The following is a 19,627-nucleotide window of genomic DNA, read 5'->3' as shown; positions in this document are numbered from 1 at the left end:
TATTATATTTCCCAATTATTATTTTGTTGTTAATCTCTACTGACTTGCAGCTAAAATGCTCCAAAGCTCCACCAGCTGGTTGTTAACTTAAGTCTGTCTGCAGTTTGGCAGGTAGTGTACAGTGAGTCTTCTGGAAATGAAATGAGAGCGATGTGAGTGAACCTAAACTGTAAAACCACAACAATGAGCTGGAAGATGCTCAAAAAGCTCATTTCCAGGACGGACACACATGCAGAAGGAGCCACGTGTACAGAGTAGACACAAGCATATTAAAATGGCACAAAGGCTGTTAATTAACAAAGAGTTAAGTCCTAACATTTGGAGACTTTCTGATCTTTACCCATTTTTGAACACACAGCAATGTTCCACCTTATCGTATACACACAGTGTTTATTCATATGTGACCCTCAAGTACAATGTCTCGCGGGGCTTTTACTAGAATGGCTCCATGAACCAGTCCCCAATAACGAAGTCGACTACATTATTTGTATTGTATTATTAGGACCTCCAGTTCGCACAAATAAAATGCTTTGAAATTAAAAAAAAACATGGTGAAAAACATCTCTGTATGCAACGCTATAATGTTTACCTTCACATTTTCATCACACGATTATCTTTCTATCGAGTGTGTTCAGGTTTCTGACGCTAGCTAAATGAGAGTTGACCTATTCCACGCAGACTTCAAAAAGTTTTAAAAAGTATTTCAATACTCAACAAAAAACTATAACGGAGACTGTTTCAAATGGCAATGTTAGAAACCCTGAGAACATTCGACCTCCAGTCAAATTGTGTATGTATATTATAATGTCCACGCCACAGGAGTGTATCCATTCACTGTCCGGAGTGAAGTCACCTTGCCGGTGGACAGAAAACCCTCATCAGACTCTCGTAGGTGAGGAAGGTGACGGCATTGACAGGGAAGGCCCTCAGGCTGTTCAGTAGGAGGCCTTTGAAAAAGACCCTCACTCCCTCCTCTCTGACGCTCACTCTCATGCAGTGGAGGACCCCATGGTACTCCCGGCCGCCGGCCCCCGACATCTGGAGCCGGGCTTTCACTACGTCCATGGGCGTGGCAAAGGCCCAGGTCACCACGCCCGCCACGCCACCTGCCATCAATATTGCAAACGTCCCTGAGGACAGAAACGTTACAGGATAACGTCAGTCTGTGAAGTCAGGCTTGCCCTGAAACATGACTGTACATTAAAAGAAACCTGCACATTTATAAGTGCTAAATCAAAACTTTTGATATTTTTCATATGGAAGCCCATTTCCATCAGGAAAAGAACAAAACTCATGTATAATTATGAGATAGTAAGTCAAAAATATCCAGCACAAAATCAAACTTACGAGATACTAAGTCAACATTAAGACTTTATTATCTGTATCTTCCCCGTAGTACCTCATCATTTAAACTTAGAAAGTTGAATGTTTGGCTTCGCATCTTATCATTTTGATTTACCATGAGTATCTATTTATATATTTTATATATATTTACTATTTCTATCATTTCATCCATTATCAACTGACCTGGCTGTTGGCCGCTCTCGGTCAGAGCCTTTCGAGTGACCTCGTAAGGCAGGAAGTAGAGTCCGTAGCAGGGTACGTCCCTCAGTGCGAGGGCCAGCCCTCCTCTGAACAGACCCCTCGGCCCCTCCTGTTTCAGGATGACAGCGACACAATGAAGGGGTCCGCGGTATCGGTCAACAGTTGTTTGACCCTGCAGACGCACCTTCACCAGGTCAATGGGTGCGCAAACAAACACCTGAAAGCAGATCAAGTTAAAGGGCAGGTCCACCCAAATGAGTTGTTAAATATAAACTATTAAATATACAACATTGAGCCACACTGCTGCAGTGATTCTCCTTCTTGAATTCAAGCGTTTCGATGACAGTAGAGCTTGTTATGCAGTGAAATAAAACGGGCTGGTTGGTGTTAACACATGTAACACATAATTCAGGGTTAGTACGGCTTTTTAAGAGTCAAATTCAAGCTCTTTCAAGGCACCTTAACCAAAATGTCCAGACTGTTTTAAGTAAATGTCTCACCACGTCTAAATTGTTACTATAAAAAACAAAACTGCGAAAAATAAAGTTTGCAAAATTCCTTTATGCTCACAGCAATCGATGTTCACTTTGTTTATTTTACCAGCTGTTCATATTAACTTTGTTATATGTTTTGATCATGATTATTTAATGCTTGCTGAGATGCCAGGAGGAACAGTTTACAGGAGTGATTGAAAGTGTCCTCTGGTGCCTGAGGCTACTGTTGGTTGTCACTGGGTGCATCTGTCCCTGCAGACTGTGGCACATTTCATTGTTCATCCATGTTATCTCAGAAAAAGTTGGTTCTTTTTTAAAATCAACAGTAGTTGTTCCTCCCGTTTTTGTATTTTAATGAGGAATTCACAAGCGTCGAGCAGACCTCTGTCGACCAATCGAATCACTGTAAACCTCATTCATGAAACACAACATCCACAGCAAAAGGTCCAGGTGCTCCCTTTCTTGATGGTATGGTTTTCATCTATCGCTCGGGCCGAATTTCAATGATTTTGACGCCCCGTGACCTTTTTCATCTAGTATCACACGCAGTTTAAAGTCCCCCCTTGACTGCCACTTCTGTCACATGACAAGGTATGTTGAAATCCTACTACTTGGGCGCAAGCATCAACCTGAATGTCCACTTGAACACAAGAAACATCAAAACATACATGCTTGATTGATACACTTGAACCCATGGCCTCTCCTCTAGCACCGGGCTCAGGTCTAACACATTGTTTCGTGGCATGTAATGAACATTGCAGCCTCTAGAGGCCAGTAGCACTTACACAAGTCTTATTTTTTCACATCTGACATCTCCTTGGCGCTCCTCCTCTTCACCTGCCTTATACTAGGTGGGGAACACATGCGCTACATGAAACTATAAATAATTTGCTGTAACCTCTGTGAATGGAGAGTTTTCACACCCTGAGAGTAGTCAGTTTCATAGCACTTGAGGTCGAGTTGAGTCACCGTGCCAGTATTATCTGCAGCTGTGGTCCTGCCAAGTGCTTTGTATGAAACCAGCCAGTGAACATCAGGTGTTCTTACCTGCACCAGGCCTGAGAAGCAGCCGGCAGCGAAGACCTGTGCAGCAGAGGCCGGCTTGCCTTCACTGCGGTCACTGCGCTGAGACTGAGTGAGGTAATCTAAAGCGTTACTGTAAGAGCCAAAGACAACGGAGTTGGCGATGCCTGTGGTCAGCACTGGGAATGCCATGCCCTTGAAGAATCCATGGAGCTGATATAATAAAGGCAAAACAAACAGATAATTAAGCATGCATCAATACTTTCTGTCATGTGTTCTCTGGTAGAGGCTAGTTATGCAGCGATATGTGGTGAGGCAATGCAAGAGGACGTGACACCTACCCCTTCATGAGAGTATGTTTTAGACATACAGTGAAATATCCCTTTATACACAGACTGGGCCTGCAGGCGCACCTACAAATGAAACATGACGTGTCACAAAAAAGCTACTTTTATGCATTTAGCCATGTTTATGGGTTTCAGTGTGCCATGCAACCTTCACGGTGTCCAATGGATGTCCAACTGCCAGTCCCACAGCACCTAAAGTAACCAACAAGGAAAAGTTATTCCTCCACATGTATACAAACACCATACTGTATGGAATCAACTTCTCTTTCATCAACTTTCTTTTACCTGAAATGCTTCCAGCTATGAACTCCAAAAAAGGCATGACTTGCACAATTCCACAACCTGCAAAGGAGACCAATGTGTTTGACCTGTTATAAAGATAATACCTGGGGATGCAGCTTTTACAGCTGCTGTAAAGCGAACTGACTATGGCCTGGCAGCCAAGGACAGTTAATATATGACTGACACTTACATGCGGGTAAGGTATATGTTTACATCAAAATAAGTTCCAAGCTGGCAAAAAAACCTGTGAAACTGTAATAAAAATGTAAAACTGAATGGCTTTTCCCACACAGGTAGTCCTATTGTAATTTTACCAAGCCTCTTGTGTGGAGGGTTTGACATCATATGACTGAGGACATTTCGTTTTCGGAGCATTTTCCACAACTCTTCATTTGACTTTGCCCCCGACAGAGTTTAACGTTAGCTTGTCCCATACTAGCTTAAAACATAACTACATTTCGCGGGGTGTTATCGTACGGTGTAGCCGTATTAGCATTACATCATGCAAAAAAAAAAAAAAGGTTTGTTCAGTTAGACCAACTTGCCTACCTTTTCTAAGCGTCACCTCATTGTTAGAATATCGATAACCCTGCTCACGTTAAAACCTTATCACCTTCCTCCTGCGGTATCAATGATCTCCGGCTCTGCGGTCGGTGGAGTGTCAAAGCTGCCGACATTTAAAAGAAGACTTCCGGTTTGACACGGCTGCATTTTCAAAATAAAAGGAGCCGTAGAATACGTAACTGTAGATTTGGTTTACTACACTAAATTCAGTAGGCCAAACAACTATTTAGCAGTTCATCTACAATGTAGATGTGTCACGGCTGGTGTGATCCCATCGCAAGATGGTCTCTAGTTGAAGATCTGGTTTACCATGAAGTCAATGTTGTGTGTGTACATAGACTGTGTAGCGTTCTCTCAACAGGATGTTTTACAACAAACAGTTTTTTTGCAGAGTTGCATTATATAGGCTGTTAATGTTTTATGGGACTTGAATATTATATATATATATATATATAATGGGGCTCCATTAGTACATATGTATTACAATTTTCAACATGTTTACGTCTTCAGGCGTGCATTTTATTTTGAAGGTGGAATCGCATGATTTCCGCTAACATTATTCCACTTGGTTTGATTTCGAAGTTGTTCCGAGAGTTAAATTTTGTCAGTGGAACACGATCGATGAACGATTCCCTGACAGTTTTTTTTTAAAATCTTTAGAGAGCTGCACACCAAACACAAACTCTTGCAAAACCAGGCTTTAATCAACAGCCACTGCATCCAAGTCCACCGAGCTGAGTGTGAGAGGCGTTGATTGATGCGCTGGCCAGCCTTCAGAAGCACTGCACCTGAGAGGTGTGCCACATGTAGGCTACACAGCAGTCCGTGGCCAGTGAGACATTTATTCTGTTCGCTCTGTTATTCAGGGCATTGGATTTGAAATGAAACTATGACTATGAGGTTCAGTGCCGACTCTGTTATTAGTGGGCTTTTATATGCACCTCAGATGAACTGTGTATTGTAGGCCTTTCCCCAAATAGTTCCACCAAATTATATAGGGCATAAAAATAGTTGCACAAGTTAACACAGACTTACATAAAATCTTATTTAATATTTGGTGTCAAATCCGTTGCATTCAATAAGTGCGTGTTATTTAGATGTTGGTAGCCTATGTGTGTGTGGGTAATATAACTTTTTTTTTTTAAATGTTGTTGATATGTTGTGTCGATGAGTTAACCTGCTAGAAAAACACCTGACTTTATAGGTTTTGCTGTCTATCAAAGATAATGGAACATTTACCAATACAAAGCCCATCAGCAGCATTTCCTGTTATTCTGTAATATTCATTCAACACTGATTAACTGATTTTGTTTTGGTGTCATTCGCCTTTAGCGAGGTTGAACAAATGAATGTGACTGAATTGAACAAATGATCAGAAATTGACACTTTTGCCATGAAATCCTCACCACAGTTTCCATAACAGACAACTCGTGACCTCTGCTCATTGTACTGCTTTCTGGCTACGCACGACGTTTCCCATAGCCAGCGGTATTTTTGTTCAAATAACCTACAGAATCTCAAAAATTGTCACGGTTTGGCCAGGCAGCGTCATCACTAGTGGACAGTGAGCAGTTTGTAAACAACAAGTGACGTCAATGTCCTGCGCGACGAAGCTTTGAATTAGCTCTGGTAACGGAGGAAAAGCCGCGTTTCGCGTCGTGAAATATCCTCAGTTCGTTTTGAAAGTTGCCTCTGCATTTTAATATAATCTTCCGTGAATCTTTGTGTAAACTGACTTTTTACTTCCCCTTTCCATTGGTTGACATCGTCAACAAAAGAAGGCTGTTTAGCGTAAAAACTAAAAACAGCCTCAAGATAATGACAGACTGCCGCTTTGCTAACGTTAGCTAGTTAGACATTTAGCTGTTTGTTTCATTTGACAGTTTTGGGGAAAGCAAATATGACAACTCTAACAAGGCAAGACCTCAATTTTGGACAAGGTAAGACAACCAAACTAACCAGTGGCATGAAAAGGTTAAGCATTCTTCCTTTAGCCGTGGTTCATAGCCCCTGATTTGTAAAACGAATGCCTCGACAAAGTCCAGTTGACGTATTTAGCAATTCAATTTGACCATACCTATGAGTAGATAACTCATTATCATACATATGCTGAATCATGGGTATATACTGGCCATAACATAGTCCAAATTTTCTTTAAATTCTCCCTTGCTTGCTGTCTCCCTGTTTTGCTTGTCATTACATGTGAGCTAATATGGGAACACTAAATTGCCGGGTATTTGCATTGAGTTTGGTGGTACTAGAATGCATGAGAGATCTTAATATCCAGTTGATTCATCTTTTCCAGTGGTTGCTGACATCCTGTGTGAGTTTCTGGAAGTCGCTATTCATCTCATCCTGTATGTCCGTGAAGTTTATCCCTCTGGAATATTTCAGAAGAGAAAGAAGTACAATGTGCCTGTGCAGGTACAGATGAATATACGTGTAATTACTGTATGCTCACAGTTTTTAGAAAGGCTTGCCTGTTTGTATCTCTAATACTAGCCTTCTGTTTTTTTTTGGTGTGTTCATTTCTAGATGTCATGTCACCCAGAGCTGAATCAGTACATCCAAGATACACTTCATTGTGTAAAGCCACTCATTGAGAAGGTAAGACATCACCTGATGTCTGAGGTCAATTTAGAAAACGTGTCATCTTTCGTCTATGTCTATACACAGCTGAAGTCTTTCATTTCCCTTCCAGAATGATGCAGAGAAGGTGGTAGTGGTCATCATGGACAAAGAGCATCATCCAGTGGAGAGATTTGTGTTTGAGATTTCCCAACCTCCGCTGCTGTCCATCAGGTCTTTCCCCCTTCTTCTTGTTTTGTTTACTCAGTAATGTGTATAAACAACATGCTCATTTTGTGATACATTTTCAGGGTGATTGTGGCCACTAACTGCCTGTGGTTTTGTTGTTGCAGCTCAGACACATTACTGTCACATGTGGAGCAGCTGCTGAGGGCATTCATCCTGAAGATCAGTGTGTGTGATGCTGTTTTAAATAATAACCCACCAGGTAACGTCACTGATTTTTACGTGAAGAGAAGTACACGACATACACACAGTGCCCCTCTCGATTGGTACGTTTGAGTCAAACGTCCAGGGAGTAGAGAATTAGGAGAGAATGAAGCTTGTAATGACACGTAAATGATTCAGGTAGGAAGAGATTCAAAATACGTATTTACGTATTTGTGACCTTTTGTTTTGTCTTGTCACAGGGTGTTCATTTACCGTACTAGTACATACCAGAGATGCTGCTACACGCAACATGGAAAAGGTTCAAGTCATCAAGGTGAGGTTTTAAAACACTGCAAACCTACAGATCAATCCATGATGTAATGATGACTGCTAATACTAACAGAGCAGCTCCAATAATATGTAAACACTGAATAATTATATGCATGTGCTGTGTCACATGTGTTCATTTCCGGCTTCAGGATTTTCCATGGATAGTTGCTGATGAGCAGGAGGTCCACATGCAGGAGCCTCGACTCATCCCACTGAAGACCATGACATCTGACATAGTAAAAGTGAGCAGAAACAAAAACATCACCAAAAGCCAGGTTTAGGTTAACACTTATACAGACAAAGACCGTGTTGACTGTAATTGTGTTTTTCTGAATTGTCATTTTGTTATGCTCAAATTACCTTATTATGCTAATGCTGATTTTCTTCATTTGTCTTAAACAGATGCAGCTCTACGTGGAAGAGAGAGCCCAGAAAACGTAGGTCCTCCCTCTGCAGAAAGAAATGAGTGTTACTGCTGTATGAGCCAACCTGTGACGATGTTGAATCACGAGTGTAATTCAGAACACCCATCAGCCACATGGGGTCATCAAGAAAGAGATGTTTATGAGTAGTGGTATCTTCATTATGCTGCAGTTAGTGCTGATACACTGGGCTGACATTTCATTAAGAATCCAATCTGGCACAAGACCGTTTGCTGTCTGCCTGTGATTTGATCGCATGCCATACAAGGATGCATGAATATGGTTATTTTACTGTCATGTATTCTGTTTAATTGCTTTCAATGCAGATCTTTAGCGTAACATGATGATTGAAATGTAGTTGTTGCACCATGACAATAAAATTCCAGGGGAAATGGAGTAGACCAGTATAACAATACCAGCTATAAACTCGAATATCTCCCACCAGCAGCTTCTACAAACCACTGGTATCAGTTTAACCCTTAGCTGTGTTGTATTTTCACTGTAAAAAAAATATTCTCTCTGTTTTGCTAATGCTCCCAAGAGGCTGTCTTTTCACCTCCACAGGGAGGCCAGAGTTTAGGTCATCGTGCTCCGTTTGAAGAGCAGTTTTTCTCACCCACCATAATGTCCCACTGAGCCACAGCACTTCTGTGTCTAGCATGGTGTCTGGGTGTTATCGGTCAGGAATGCAGTGTGAAAGTTTTGGGTGCCTTCCTATGGAATAAAAGGTATCTTGGTGTCTTTTCTCATGCACTTTTGCAACCAGTGGTAATGTTTGCTTCCATTGTTATGTGACAAGTTCAACGTTTTGATGTTGTGACAAAGGAACTGTTTCATTTTTACTGCTGGTAACAATGTGATTTAATATGTGAAAAGATACATTGTAATAAAAAAAAACTTTTAAAAGCACCAACACTAGAAATCTCTGTCTTAGTATGCAGCAAAGCAAGAGCTACCAATCACCCTTGGTAATAAGCCAAACCTATTTTTTCTACATGGAGTACGACTTAATGCAGAGAGGACTGAAAGTCTTCACCACTTCATCAGCACCACACACCAGAAGACACTGCAGAGAATTTCTTGGCAGTTGAGTCCTTCCAACTACCTGAACAGCCAACTGGTAGCTGTTTTTACACACGTGTTTCCCTGCCTTTCCTGACATCAGATTATTTAGTTTCTACATGAACAACAACTAATGTTTTCACAGTTATCTCAAAGATGGACTCCCAGGCTGGTCAGGTAAAGCTGAAGTTGAGTTGTTCAGAACTAAGCAGGATGTAATATCAGAGTCAAATCAGGCTCAGAGCTGTGCCTAATCAACCAGTGTAGTTTTGATGTTTAGAGTCTGGCCCAGTGACAGCTGTCTTTAGGCAGCCAGCAAAGATCAGTCTTCTCTGAGGATTCGGTCCTTGATATGCAACTCCCTTGACCAGACTTCCAACTTGGCAGATTCCTGTTAGAAGCAGACTGGGTCTCTTGCTGTATGACTTCACTACACTTAAATTGTCGATCATTTTCCAAGAACTATAAAATAGGCTTTACACAATAGATGTTCTGGCAGGATTGTTGGCACAAAGAAAACTTAGTTTCATAAAGTATTTCCTTTGATTGCAGTTTAGTTTGTCTGATCTGTCTGTGTTGAAATCACGTGATAAACATTTAATTTCTCTTTAATTTCCACGTAGTGGTTACAGCTGCTCCTATGTAAATATAACAAGCTTCACTTCTTATCCAGCCAGGGATACTAGTAGACACTGGGTGATTTAATCACCAAATATAGATGATTTAATGAACTGGCTTCAGGCCACCAGTCTGTTAAGTCAACTGGTGACCAAACTTGAGTTTTAGCTTAAATAAATATTGTTTATATCATGCATCATACTCGAAGACATTACAAAACAAGTAAGTAACTGCACAACCTGCACTCAAAAAACAAAAGTATTAGCATCAAATATACTTAAAGTACAAAACATAAGTACTGATTATGCAGAATGGCCCATTGGCCCATACTGTATATTAGTATTGAATTCAAATGATTGATGCATTTATATGTACGTCACTTTAAAGTTGGTGAAGGTGGGGATTAGTATACTGCCCGGTAGCTTGTGAATTTCACCAAGGGATCAATAAAGTCTTATGCATAATAATACGCCCTAATTGATTTGTTGATTATATATTATATATATTATATTTTTCTATTATTAATCTGAATCTGCAAAGTAACAAAAGGTATCAAATAAATGTAGAGGAGCAAAAAGAACAAAGGACACAGAATTGTTGTGGAGTAGAAGTATGAAGTAGCATAAAATAGAAATACAGTACGACTATCTCAAAATTGTACTTAAGGACACTACTTGAATGAATGAAGTTACCTTCCACCACTGAGTGTGGGTCCTCCAAAACCATAAAGGGTACTGTACCTATAAAGGGGAAGGGACAGGCAATATAAAACAAAGTCAATGGCCAAATACAACAAAATGCAGAACCAGAAACAGTTAAAAAAGAAAGTTTACCAGCACTTGTTCAGAACAAGCAGGATCAGTCCGATTCAAACGAGAGCAGAAGGTCTGGCTGATCGGGATTGGATGTCGCTGAAAGGACAGATTGACAGACCAACTATCAATTGGACATTAAAACGACACAATCATTCACTAGCTACTTCTCAAGGGTTTGTCTAAACCATGACAAACGTAGCGACGGTGGATGCAGAGGAACACATTTCTGCTTTTTCATTACATAAGAATGAGTCAGCCTTACCAAGAGGATATAACACCCAGTTACCGATTTGTAGAAAATACAGTGTTTCGTGTGTTAGTTTCACAATGTGCAAAAGCAGATCACAAGTGTAATAAATATAATAGAATCAATTTCGCTCTTGCAGCAGGAAACAAAGCAGCCATCGAAGATTCAGAGACTCGTGCACTTCAAGACACAAGACTCTTTGTTTGTATTAAGACAACAGATACTAGTTAGAATAATTAGAATAAATAATAGTTTACAAACTTTCATGTACATTTCTATACCATGTACTAAAAGTCATGGCACGAGGTTAATGGCAGAAAGAAAAACCCATCGGAAAGCTATGTTTTATTTGCAATATCTATATGAAAATTGATTTTGTGTCATTTCTTATAAACATACATTTCCAGTCAGTGCTGAAACAGCTGATTTGGTTTTCCTTCAGCATAAAAAAAAGGCTTCACTGTGAGTTTTTAGTGAGTTTTGCCCAAAACATTTTTAAATCTAAATGTATCTACAATGTTCGAGCTCTTTTCTCTCCTGACTGGCCTCCATCATCAGCACCTGTGGACGTAGTATCCTGTCACGTATCCTATGATGTAAATGGACACCAGTGCGGCCAAAGCTCCGGCTGCCTTCACTGCTATTGCAGTGCTGCTTGTGAAGATCCTGTGAAGCAAAGCTTACCAGTACTATAGGATTCAAGTGATGTTGCATTTAAACTTTAGAATTCAAAAATGTAATTGTATTTTTCGTAGAATCATGTATTTTGTTATGTTATAAGGAGTAACACAACCCTCCAATGACTGAGCTCCATTGTGAAAATACCATATTCATGCAGTTATGTCTCCTTAGTGACCGAACTGCAATGGGATGGAATGATAGATAGATAGATGAATGGCTGGATGGATGAAATTACATTCATCAGACGTAGATGACTAAACCATATTTGATTTTTAATGAAAGACTATTATCAAACCCATGTTATCACTCCACACATGGTGTTCTCTCATACACAAAAACCTACAAGTCTATAGGTTTGTTCTTCAATAGCATCAGAAAATTCTCCATAACATGAAAACGTTATATTTGACATCTTGTCGGGTATCACTTTGTCTCACCTCATCATAGTAGACTGTGGCGCCTCTACGTTCATGTTGATGTTGTCCTCGTTCCAGCGATCATATTGCACGTTGCCGGCACTGTTGGGGTCCATGAGGCAAGTTGTTCACTCACTGCTTCACAGCCCAGAGACATGAACTGTGTGCTCTGAACCTGTGAGAACGAAGACTTGTCTGTGTGTAACAAAATGTCTGGACTGCTGGTATCCATAAAGCATTATTAGGCTTCTTGACTACAGTAAAAATGGACAAAAAATGTTGAATATGACCTCATTTTGTATAGTAATGATGAAAATCAAAGGCAACTTACTGCAGTCAGTTTGTCAAAAGAATAATCTGCATGTACTGCAATATCTACTACACTAATGGCATGATGATATAAGGTATCATGACTACAGTAAAAACAAGAAAAGGCAGAGTTGAATATGGTATCATTATGTGATTCTTTGAAAATGAAAGGTAACTTAAAGCTGTTTGGTTACTTTGTAAAACACTTGAAGTATTTCTAAATGTGAAATGTACACATATGACGTGTAAAATGTGTTTTTGTGTAAATGAATCATGTCAATGAAGTATTCAGTGTTTAATCAGCCCAACCGTTTTAATCAGCTAAATCTGACCTCACGGCTGAAATAATTAGATTCAAAGCAGTGATAAATTCAAAAGACAAATTTTCACACACCCAAATAAACTTAAATGTGCTCACCTGTCTGAGTCTGAAACAGTCAACTGCTTGACTAGAAAGCTCTGCTTTCCAGCACTTTTAAAGTCACGACTGAGACAGAGAGAGTCATGCCTCCTGCTTGTTAAGAGACCTTGGCCATAGTTCATGTGTTCACTGAGGTCATTCTGTCATAAACGCACTGGTTGTAGGCAAGGCAAATGTATTTATGTAGCACATTTCATACCCAAAGGCAACCCAAAGTGCTTTACAGGGTACACGGGCAAAAGCACAAGAAGCAAATGATAAAAACAATAAAAGGAAGCACATAAAAGAAAACATAACCAAAACACACACAAATGCAAAATGTAGTCCAGCTTCTGTCTTTCACCTCGTTATATGACTCTTTCTCAGTGATAAGGGGTCATTTAAGATCTGTGTGGTTTGCAAGTCTCCATTTTTTTTTACCATATTCTGTGCAGGTAGTGTACTGCAAAATAAAATACTCAGTGTTGAAGATTTTCATGATACTCCCTCCCCTGCATGAAAATGTGATTTGGTTTAACACAATATCACTTTGTTAGGCCCTACTGAAGAGGATAACATGCTGAAGCCCTGTTTGTGCTGGAGTAACAGCGCCCTCTTGTGTTTTTAGATGTAAAGCAATTAATTGTATTACTGTCAGTATACTAATAAAATCTCCTATGCGTACATATAAATACATATACATTGTTATTACACCATTATATATCATTGTAACATGCCTGTCCTTTTTCACAGCAGACATTTTGACTTGTCAAGGCAGGAAAAGCACAGATTAAACAAACTTTTGTTAACAATGGCTCAGTTCAATGAAGTGTTCCAGTGAGCAAAGCCAGTGAGCCAGCTTGCACAAAACCAGGGACCCTGGAAATTGCTCAACTAAATGGAATGCAGCCATTCTTGATGTCATCAATTACACCTGTGCTTTTCCTACTATGTCATGCCAAATGTCTGCTGTGAAAAAGGTCTAACTTGAGTGCACAACTAACGCCTGCCATCATTTTAGAGTGTGAAGTATTTCCCATGGTGCAATTACCTCCATTATCTTGCTATGACTCAGACTGCTGAGGGCCTGAGCTCCACCGACGCTCAGATGACCTTTGGTACAGGACACAGAACAGGCTTCTGGGTGAACAAAGTTCAACGCTGAGGCAATAGAAATAAACAGAAGAGCTGAGCTGATAGTCCACATTATTGTAACCCGATCTGGAATAACCACAAAATATGGTTCCTGAGTGTGTGATTGCTTAAATTAGATTTACCTCCATGCATTTTTGTAAAACCTGTGACAATTAAATTAAATGTTCGTCTTTTAAGTCAAAGGTAGTACGATGTTTTCCTTTATCACGTCGCTTCTTCCGACTTCCTTCTTCCTACCAGGGTGGTTGACTCTAGATACAAATCCACTGGATGGTTTACTTCAAGGTGAGCTCCTCATCCGGCCATTTTCTCTGGCATCCACATTGTTTGTAAACTGTATGGCTGGAGTCTGTTATTGGTTGCAAATTCAGTGTTGTGTGACCTGCAGGACTGGTAGGTGCATGTGGGATCTCTGTGCTATGCTCCCTGGTGAGAGTGCACTTATTGTTAGAGGAGAGGTGAGGAAATTGCCTTTTAACAGATCTGTGCATGAAGATGAATTTGATGTTAAGTTGCATAACCTGACCAGTTTGCAAGATTTGCAAGTTTTCACCATTTTCATAAAAATATGAAATATTCCTATTTCAGTGCTGGTACAGATCCTTTGAAGTTTACTTTTATTTCTTACTTGATTTTTCCCCCACAGCTGGAATGACAGAAATGATAAAGATACATCAAGCCAGAGGACAACCAGTCATCAAACGGGAACTAAAACTGGACTTACTGGGATGCTCCAGTTCTTCTTTGTGACTGGGATGCTGGCAGTAGTGGGCTACCGTGTTGCCTCCCTGGTGGTACTAGAATTTTGTCTTCGAGCCATCTCTGGATGGGTTACAGCTGGACCAGTAAGAAACCAATTATGTGATAGAAATATGCCTGATACTCACCTGATTTGCTGATTTGCTGCTGGTTGCTTCTATTGCTCAATTTTGCTGAATTTCTGGAATTCATCATGTCATGATATCGATTATAAAAAACAGCTCATCATCTGTTTTGTTTTGTCCATCAGTTCTGTTCATATGCTCCTTTATTTCCCAGGAGTCCAGGACATTTCTGCAGCAGCTGCTAGTTCAAAGCCAGTTCTCTCTGGGCTGTGCCCTGAGCTGCAGTTTGCACTTTCTCCACGAGGGGGCGTCCCAGCGCTGGCTATGCCTGCTCCTGGCAGCAGCACTCAGCTGGTTCCTGGCCAGGCAGGCCACACTCCTGCTGCACCATGTCATGGCTCTGTATAAACTCCACAGCTCACAGCGCTACTGCGGCATTTGCATCTGCCTCCTCACATCAGGCCGCCGCCTGTTTCCCATGCTGTGCAGGACTATGATCATTACTTTCTCTGTGGCTGCGTTGGCCGCCATATCAATCATCAATCAACACTTCCTCTCTGCAACAGAGGCCCTCAGGTTCTGGACACCACTGACTATCTGCTACACAATGTTGGTGGTGTACATGCAGGGTGAGAAACATGTAAAATGGTAAACATTTATGTCTGAGATTACAGTACAATTAGACACTGATCAATCTGGGCAGGACCTTCAATAATGTGTGATTGTATGGACCCCCCCTCTCAAGAAGAAAACTATTATCAGTTAGTTTGATGCCTCTCTCTTGGCCTTGCCTGACCACTAATGCATCCATCATTAATTTGAGCATCCTGTACCTCTATAGGTCAGTCCTAAATTGTATACATGTTCACCAAATATGTCCCTTTAATGCTGCGTTGTGGTTGTGCAGAGGAGCAGCACCGTCTGCCCGGCAGCCAGGCTGTCCTGAACACAGTGGTGGTGCGTCTCAGTGGTTTGATGGTCCTGATGCTGACTGTTGGACGCTGGGCCGACGTGCTCCACATCCTAATGTGTTTCCTGGGTGAGGCCAGCTGTCTAATCCCCACTATGGATCTGCTGGATGCGGCATCCTCACAGGTCAGTGAGTCTCCCTGGAAGCAGCATACAGGGCCGAAAGCACTTTCTGTCCATCGGGACCCCAAAACTGGGGCAGAATATCAATGTGTTCATTAGACTGGGTCCCAAGATGAGACTGAACTTCTCAAACTTGTATCCCAGGTGGAGCAGGTTTAAGATCCCCAAGACAGATTCAGGTCAAAGTATTCTCTGATTCAGAATACCGAGCCTACTTTTCCTTTCACTGAGCTAGCCTGATTAAATAGTGCAGCATTTCAAATAAAAGCACATACCGTTGATACAGTGCTTCTAAAAATGTTGCATTTTTTTTGCATTCATGTTAATTGGCTTTCATCTATTAATCTGCAAATAAAAAGGTTGATAAAAAGTAGTTTTAGTGAGATTAACCTTAAAGACATGAGTTAAATGGTACATATGAATGTAGCCAAGTTGAAACCCAAGACAAATATTCAACATAATATTTTATGTATTTTTTGTGAATAATGATGATGCTGATAATAACAACCGGCCAGCAGCTTGGTTATACACTGTTATGATATTATGTTATACATGCCATCTGTCATATTTGTTGTGTGCATATAGGATGAAGAGGATTGTACGGACTACGTCAAACGAGAGCGTCGACGAAGACCACAGGCACAAGAGAAGGAGCATCAGAGATAGCCACTCAGGGATTACAAAATGTAGTGCCACTCCTTTTTAATGGCATTAACTCCTATTACTGATACATCAACAACGAATGCTTTTGTATTTAAAATGTAATGTTTTTTCATTAAAAAAGTACCATAGATATGGGGATTTGGGAATTCAATTTCATAATAAAAATGTTTCCAGCTCTTTAACCACAATTTACAGAAAAGGGGATTTGTTATTATGCTTCTTTCCACACCTTGTCAGGAATGGATCTTCGAGTCACTCTTATAAATCTATTTTTTTTTTGTGATTGTTCGTTAACACTAAGTCAAGTTATTATAGGAGTCTGTGAGACCTCTTGGATGAATTAATGCTGTAATCTTGGAAAGATTTTGGCCTGCCAGGTGCTCCTGGGGAGAGTCATTGTTCCAAATGTTCTTTGTGGGGCCCAAGAGCCTCTGGGCTTTGTAACCCTTTCTAGGCCTACTGATAGATGAGGGTCAAGATAAGTGAGGTTAATAATGTGCATGTTATGTTGCTATAATCAAGCCTAGCTGTGAGCAATCGTCTGATTCTACTTATCCCACTAATCGGTGTGATTTAAGGAGGGAGCAAAAAAAACACTAGCTCTAGACTGTATTATATTTCCTAACAATGGAAGAACAATTTTCTATTTACCTTTAAATACCATGAAAACAGAACGCAAAAATAAATGTAAAAACATGCTATACGTGACACATTATGAATTTCAAAGGGGGTACATTTCATGAGACTATCACACGCAGCTCACAATTATACAATATTTTACCACTAAACAACTCCGTATTAGGTCGTGTAGCACATAAAATAGACACGCTTATAAAAACGGAATCGCAATTTTCAGCTGCAAACATTCATAGCAATTGGAGACGCATAACTCCATGCCAAACATCCTAAGCAAATTGGTACGTTTATTCATTTGTATTATTTTGTCTGTTAGCTCAATTTCCAGAGAGCTTGTGGGCCTTTGAGTATCATTCCGCTGTTGTCGTGTCTCTCCAGAGTGTCTGCTTGAAAAGAAAAGGCAAAATGGCTGACGACAACGTAGGTGCTGTAAAGTCACACAAAATGGCGTTAGACAAAGGAAAGGCTAGGTCACTTGGTTTTACCCTGACCTCAGCTTTCGTCTGAATCCATGCGGACAAAGACGACATTTAAAAAAAAGCCGACAACCCGCATTAATGGACATTGTTTGATTACTGACACCACATTCGCTTTATAACTCCCGAGAGGCTTTTATGAGCTGTATCTCTCTGTTGTCGCCTTTACACTCGAGCCTCTGCTACAGTGTCTCGGCAACGTTGACTAACGTTACAGCCTGACTTCTTGTGACAATTCAGACGTTCTCTGACACACACACACACATCAAATTAAATCCACATTTTGACGCCGGTATTATGCCCATTAGATGTGTCTTTATTGAGAGCTGTGGACTGACAGAAACATATTCCACGAGAGGGTTTTTGTTATATCAGTCCCGTCATTCCATGTAAGAAAAAAAAAGGCGTGTGAAATTACAGTGGGCAACATTAGCCTGACGGTCCAGTTCCCAAGATAATCCAGGTCTGAGAATCACTGCAGAGGAAATTTAGTTTTGGTGTCTAGTCGATCCACCAACATAGGAAATTGTACTCCCATAGGTTTATTAGATTTTTAACTGAATAAAGTTCCACATCAGGACGAATTCAGTAGAAACAGGGAGGACGTTCTCCATGAGCACCCGAATATGGCGAAAATGCCCATTGAAATGACTGAGCACTTGTTGTCGCCTCCTCTGAAGATTTCCAGACCTTTCTGTTCTCATCTGATAGGCACGCTGGACGCATGCGCAGGGCAGTTTTGTGTCCCCTGTTACCGCATTTCCACGCAAGCGCACTTCTGCCTTAAATATGCACGCTTAATATAGTAACAAAAGCAGAATAATGCTGTAGTGTAGTAACAGAGCTTTTCCAAACCAAACTTTAATTCAGTGACCGTTTTCTGTAGACTAAACGTTACATTCAACTCCAGTATGGAAGGAAAATGAGGAGTAACTGAGCTGAAACTCGGTTCACCCAACAGTTTATTTACAGATGTAAACAACAGATGTAAACAACCCTGATTAGGTTGATATATATATATATTTATTTATTTATTATTTCTTTTTTGTGTATTCTACACATTGAGCAAGTATCATAAAGTGTCACTAACAGGGATAGTCTTTCAAGGAAAAGCGCATAAAGAAATAGCGCAGCTTTTATTTACCCCTCATCAGTGCTTATCACCACTGGTCTCTTGGACCTTTGGACATGAGCCCAGTTGCTCATGTTACTTATTAGCTTAAAACAGAGCTCACACCAGTTCAAAGCTTTTGACTTAATAGCCTCCACATCGTTTTGTAGCTCACTAGTAGTAGTAGTAGTGGTAAATGTGTTAAAATTTTATTTGCCCCAAAGGACAGCAGCAGAATCAGACAAATTATAAACCTCATTATGATATGAAGTTAAGTGATTTATGAATAACCTTTGTTGTACGATGTTTGTTGCATTGGTCCTCTGATCAAGCCTGTGACAGGTTTGGGGTTTGTATATAGTTTTGCGTCTCATCGGATCTGTCAGCGAAACGTTCTAATGCATGAATGTTTCATTTGAGTGGCATTTGTTTTAACAGTGACATGTAAAAGGGATTTGGTTCGACTGAATGATTTATTTTGCTACACGTCAATCCCACAGACGCTACACCTTCTTACTTTATGAGAACATAAAATATAAAATAGTTTTAGTTGGACTAATGGACAGTGGGCCCTAGGCTACTCCTTATTTTCACTAATGTTTCAATGGATGGATCAGCTTTGGTGATACATAAATCACTAATTACATAATTTTCTCCAATTCCCCAAAACTATAGGCAAAATATGGGCTTGTGAGCAGAGTCTGTCAGGTTACAGACTACGATAATTGGTTATTATACAGACAATTGACAAACTAAAGGAAAAATAATGTGTCTTTGTAAGTGCAGTCTCTGAACACTACTATTCCCATAGTTTGTTTTAAATTGATACATAATTTCCTGTTAATCCTGTGGGCCAAAAAGTACAGTGAATGAAAATCTCTCAGAAATATAGAAATAATGTAATCTATTCTGTATAGGATTTACAGAATCATGAAGGCTGCTCTATTCACGTCAGAGCAGTAAATGAACTTCAATGGGGTCTGTAAAAATGTTATGTCACAGCATATTGTTTTACGGCAGCTTGTCACAGCCTCAAATGCTCTAATCATTAGTTACACTTAGTTTCCTGTTTCCTGCAGGCCCATGTTTCCGCTTTATGTGTCAAAATGTTCAACACAACCTTTTTAGGCTCTATTTAAATGGCGGGGTGGTCAACT

General features: G+C 40.3%; 3 protein-coding genes across 3 annotated transcripts; 2 read left to right on the top strand and 1 right to left on the bottom strand.

The window, feature by feature from the left end:
- Positions 1-347: 347 nt before the first annotated feature.
- On the bottom strand, positions 348-4,350 carry LOC139289050 (solute carrier family 25 member 45). The gene is made up of 7 exons (XM_070910549.1): positions 4,241-4,350; positions 3,695-3,751; positions 3,558-3,601; positions 3,404-3,475; positions 3,087-3,275; positions 1,528-1,762; positions 348-1,130 (listed from the first exon to the last, which is right to left on the bottom strand). The coding sequence occupies exons 2-7, from the start codon at positions 3,729-3,731 to the stop codon at positions 850-852; spliced, it is 858 nt and encodes a 285-aa protein (XP_070766650.1). The 5' UTR covers positions 3,732-3,751; positions 4,241-4,350; the 3' UTR covers positions 348-849.
- A 1,805-nt stretch (positions 4,351-6,155) lies between these two features.
- Positions 6,156-8,862, top strand: mad2l2 (mitotic arrest deficient 2 like 2). The gene is made up of 8 exons (XM_070910627.1): positions 6,156-6,195; positions 6,561-6,679; positions 6,791-6,862; positions 6,957-7,057; positions 7,177-7,271; positions 7,474-7,547; positions 7,693-7,785; positions 7,946-8,862. Exons 1-8 carry the CDS (start codon positions 6,156-6,158, stop codon positions 7,982-7,984), a joined length of 633 nt encoding a protein of 210 aa, XP_070766728.1. The 3' UTR covers positions 7,985-8,862.
- A 4,997-nt stretch (positions 8,863-13,859) lies between these two features.
- Positions 13,860-15,683, top strand: tmem82 (transmembrane protein 82). The gene is made up of 5 exons (XM_070911125.1): positions 13,860-13,953; positions 14,057-14,126; positions 14,315-14,513; positions 14,707-15,121; positions 15,400-15,683. The coding sequence occupies exons 1-5, from the start codon at positions 13,860-13,862 to the stop codon at positions 15,681-15,683; spliced, it is 1,062 nt and encodes a 353-aa protein (XP_070767226.1).
- Positions 15,684-19,627: the final 3,944 nt, after the last annotated feature.

Source organism: Enoplosus armatus, chromosome 8 (assembly GCF_043641665.1).
Source record: "Enoplosus armatus isolate fEnoArm2 chromosome 8, fEnoArm2.hap1, whole genome shotgun sequence".
NCBI lineage: Eukaryota > Metazoa > Chordata > Actinopteri > Centrarchiformes > Enoplosidae > Enoplosus > Enoplosus armatus.
This window is presented reverse-complemented; position numbering and strand designations above follow the sequence as displayed.

Bases quoted from the DNA above. Each gene is read 5' to 3' on its own strand.
- LOC139289050 (XM_070910549.1), bottom strand. From the start codon at position 3,731: ATGCCTTTTTTGGAGTTCATAGCTGGAAGCATTTCAG. The intron at 3,476-3,557 runs GTTGCATGGCAC...TTTCATTTGTAG, and splicing joins ATCCATTGGACACCGTGAAG to GTGCGCCTGCAGGCCCAGTC. The intron at 3,276-3,403 runs GTAGGTGTCACG...TTATTATATCAG, and splicing joins AAACATACTCTCATGAAGGG to CTCCATGGATTCTTCAAGGG.
- mad2l2 (XM_070910627.1), top strand. From the start codon at position 6,156: ATGACAACTCTAACAAGGCAAGACCTCAATTTTGGACAAG. The intron at 6,863-6,956 runs GTAAGACATCAC...TTTCCCTTCCAG, and splicing joins TAAAGCCACTCATTGAGAAG to AATGATGCAGAGAAGGTGGT. The intron at 7,786-7,945 runs GTGAGCAGAAAC...TGTCTTAAACAG, and splicing joins TGACATCTGACATAGTAAAA to ATGCAGCTCTACGTGGAAGA.
- tmem82 (XM_070911125.1), top strand. From the start codon at position 13,860: ATGTTTTCCTTTATCACGTCGCTTCTTCCGACTTCCTTCTTCCTACCA. The intron at 14,127-14,314 runs GTGAGGAAATTG...TTTCCCCCACAG, and splicing joins CACTTATTGTTAGAGGAGAG to CTGGAATGACAGAAATGATA. The intron at 14,514-14,706 runs GTAAGAAACCAA...TTTATTTCCCAG, and splicing joins GATGGGTTACAGCTGGACCA to GAGTCCAGGACATTTCTGCA.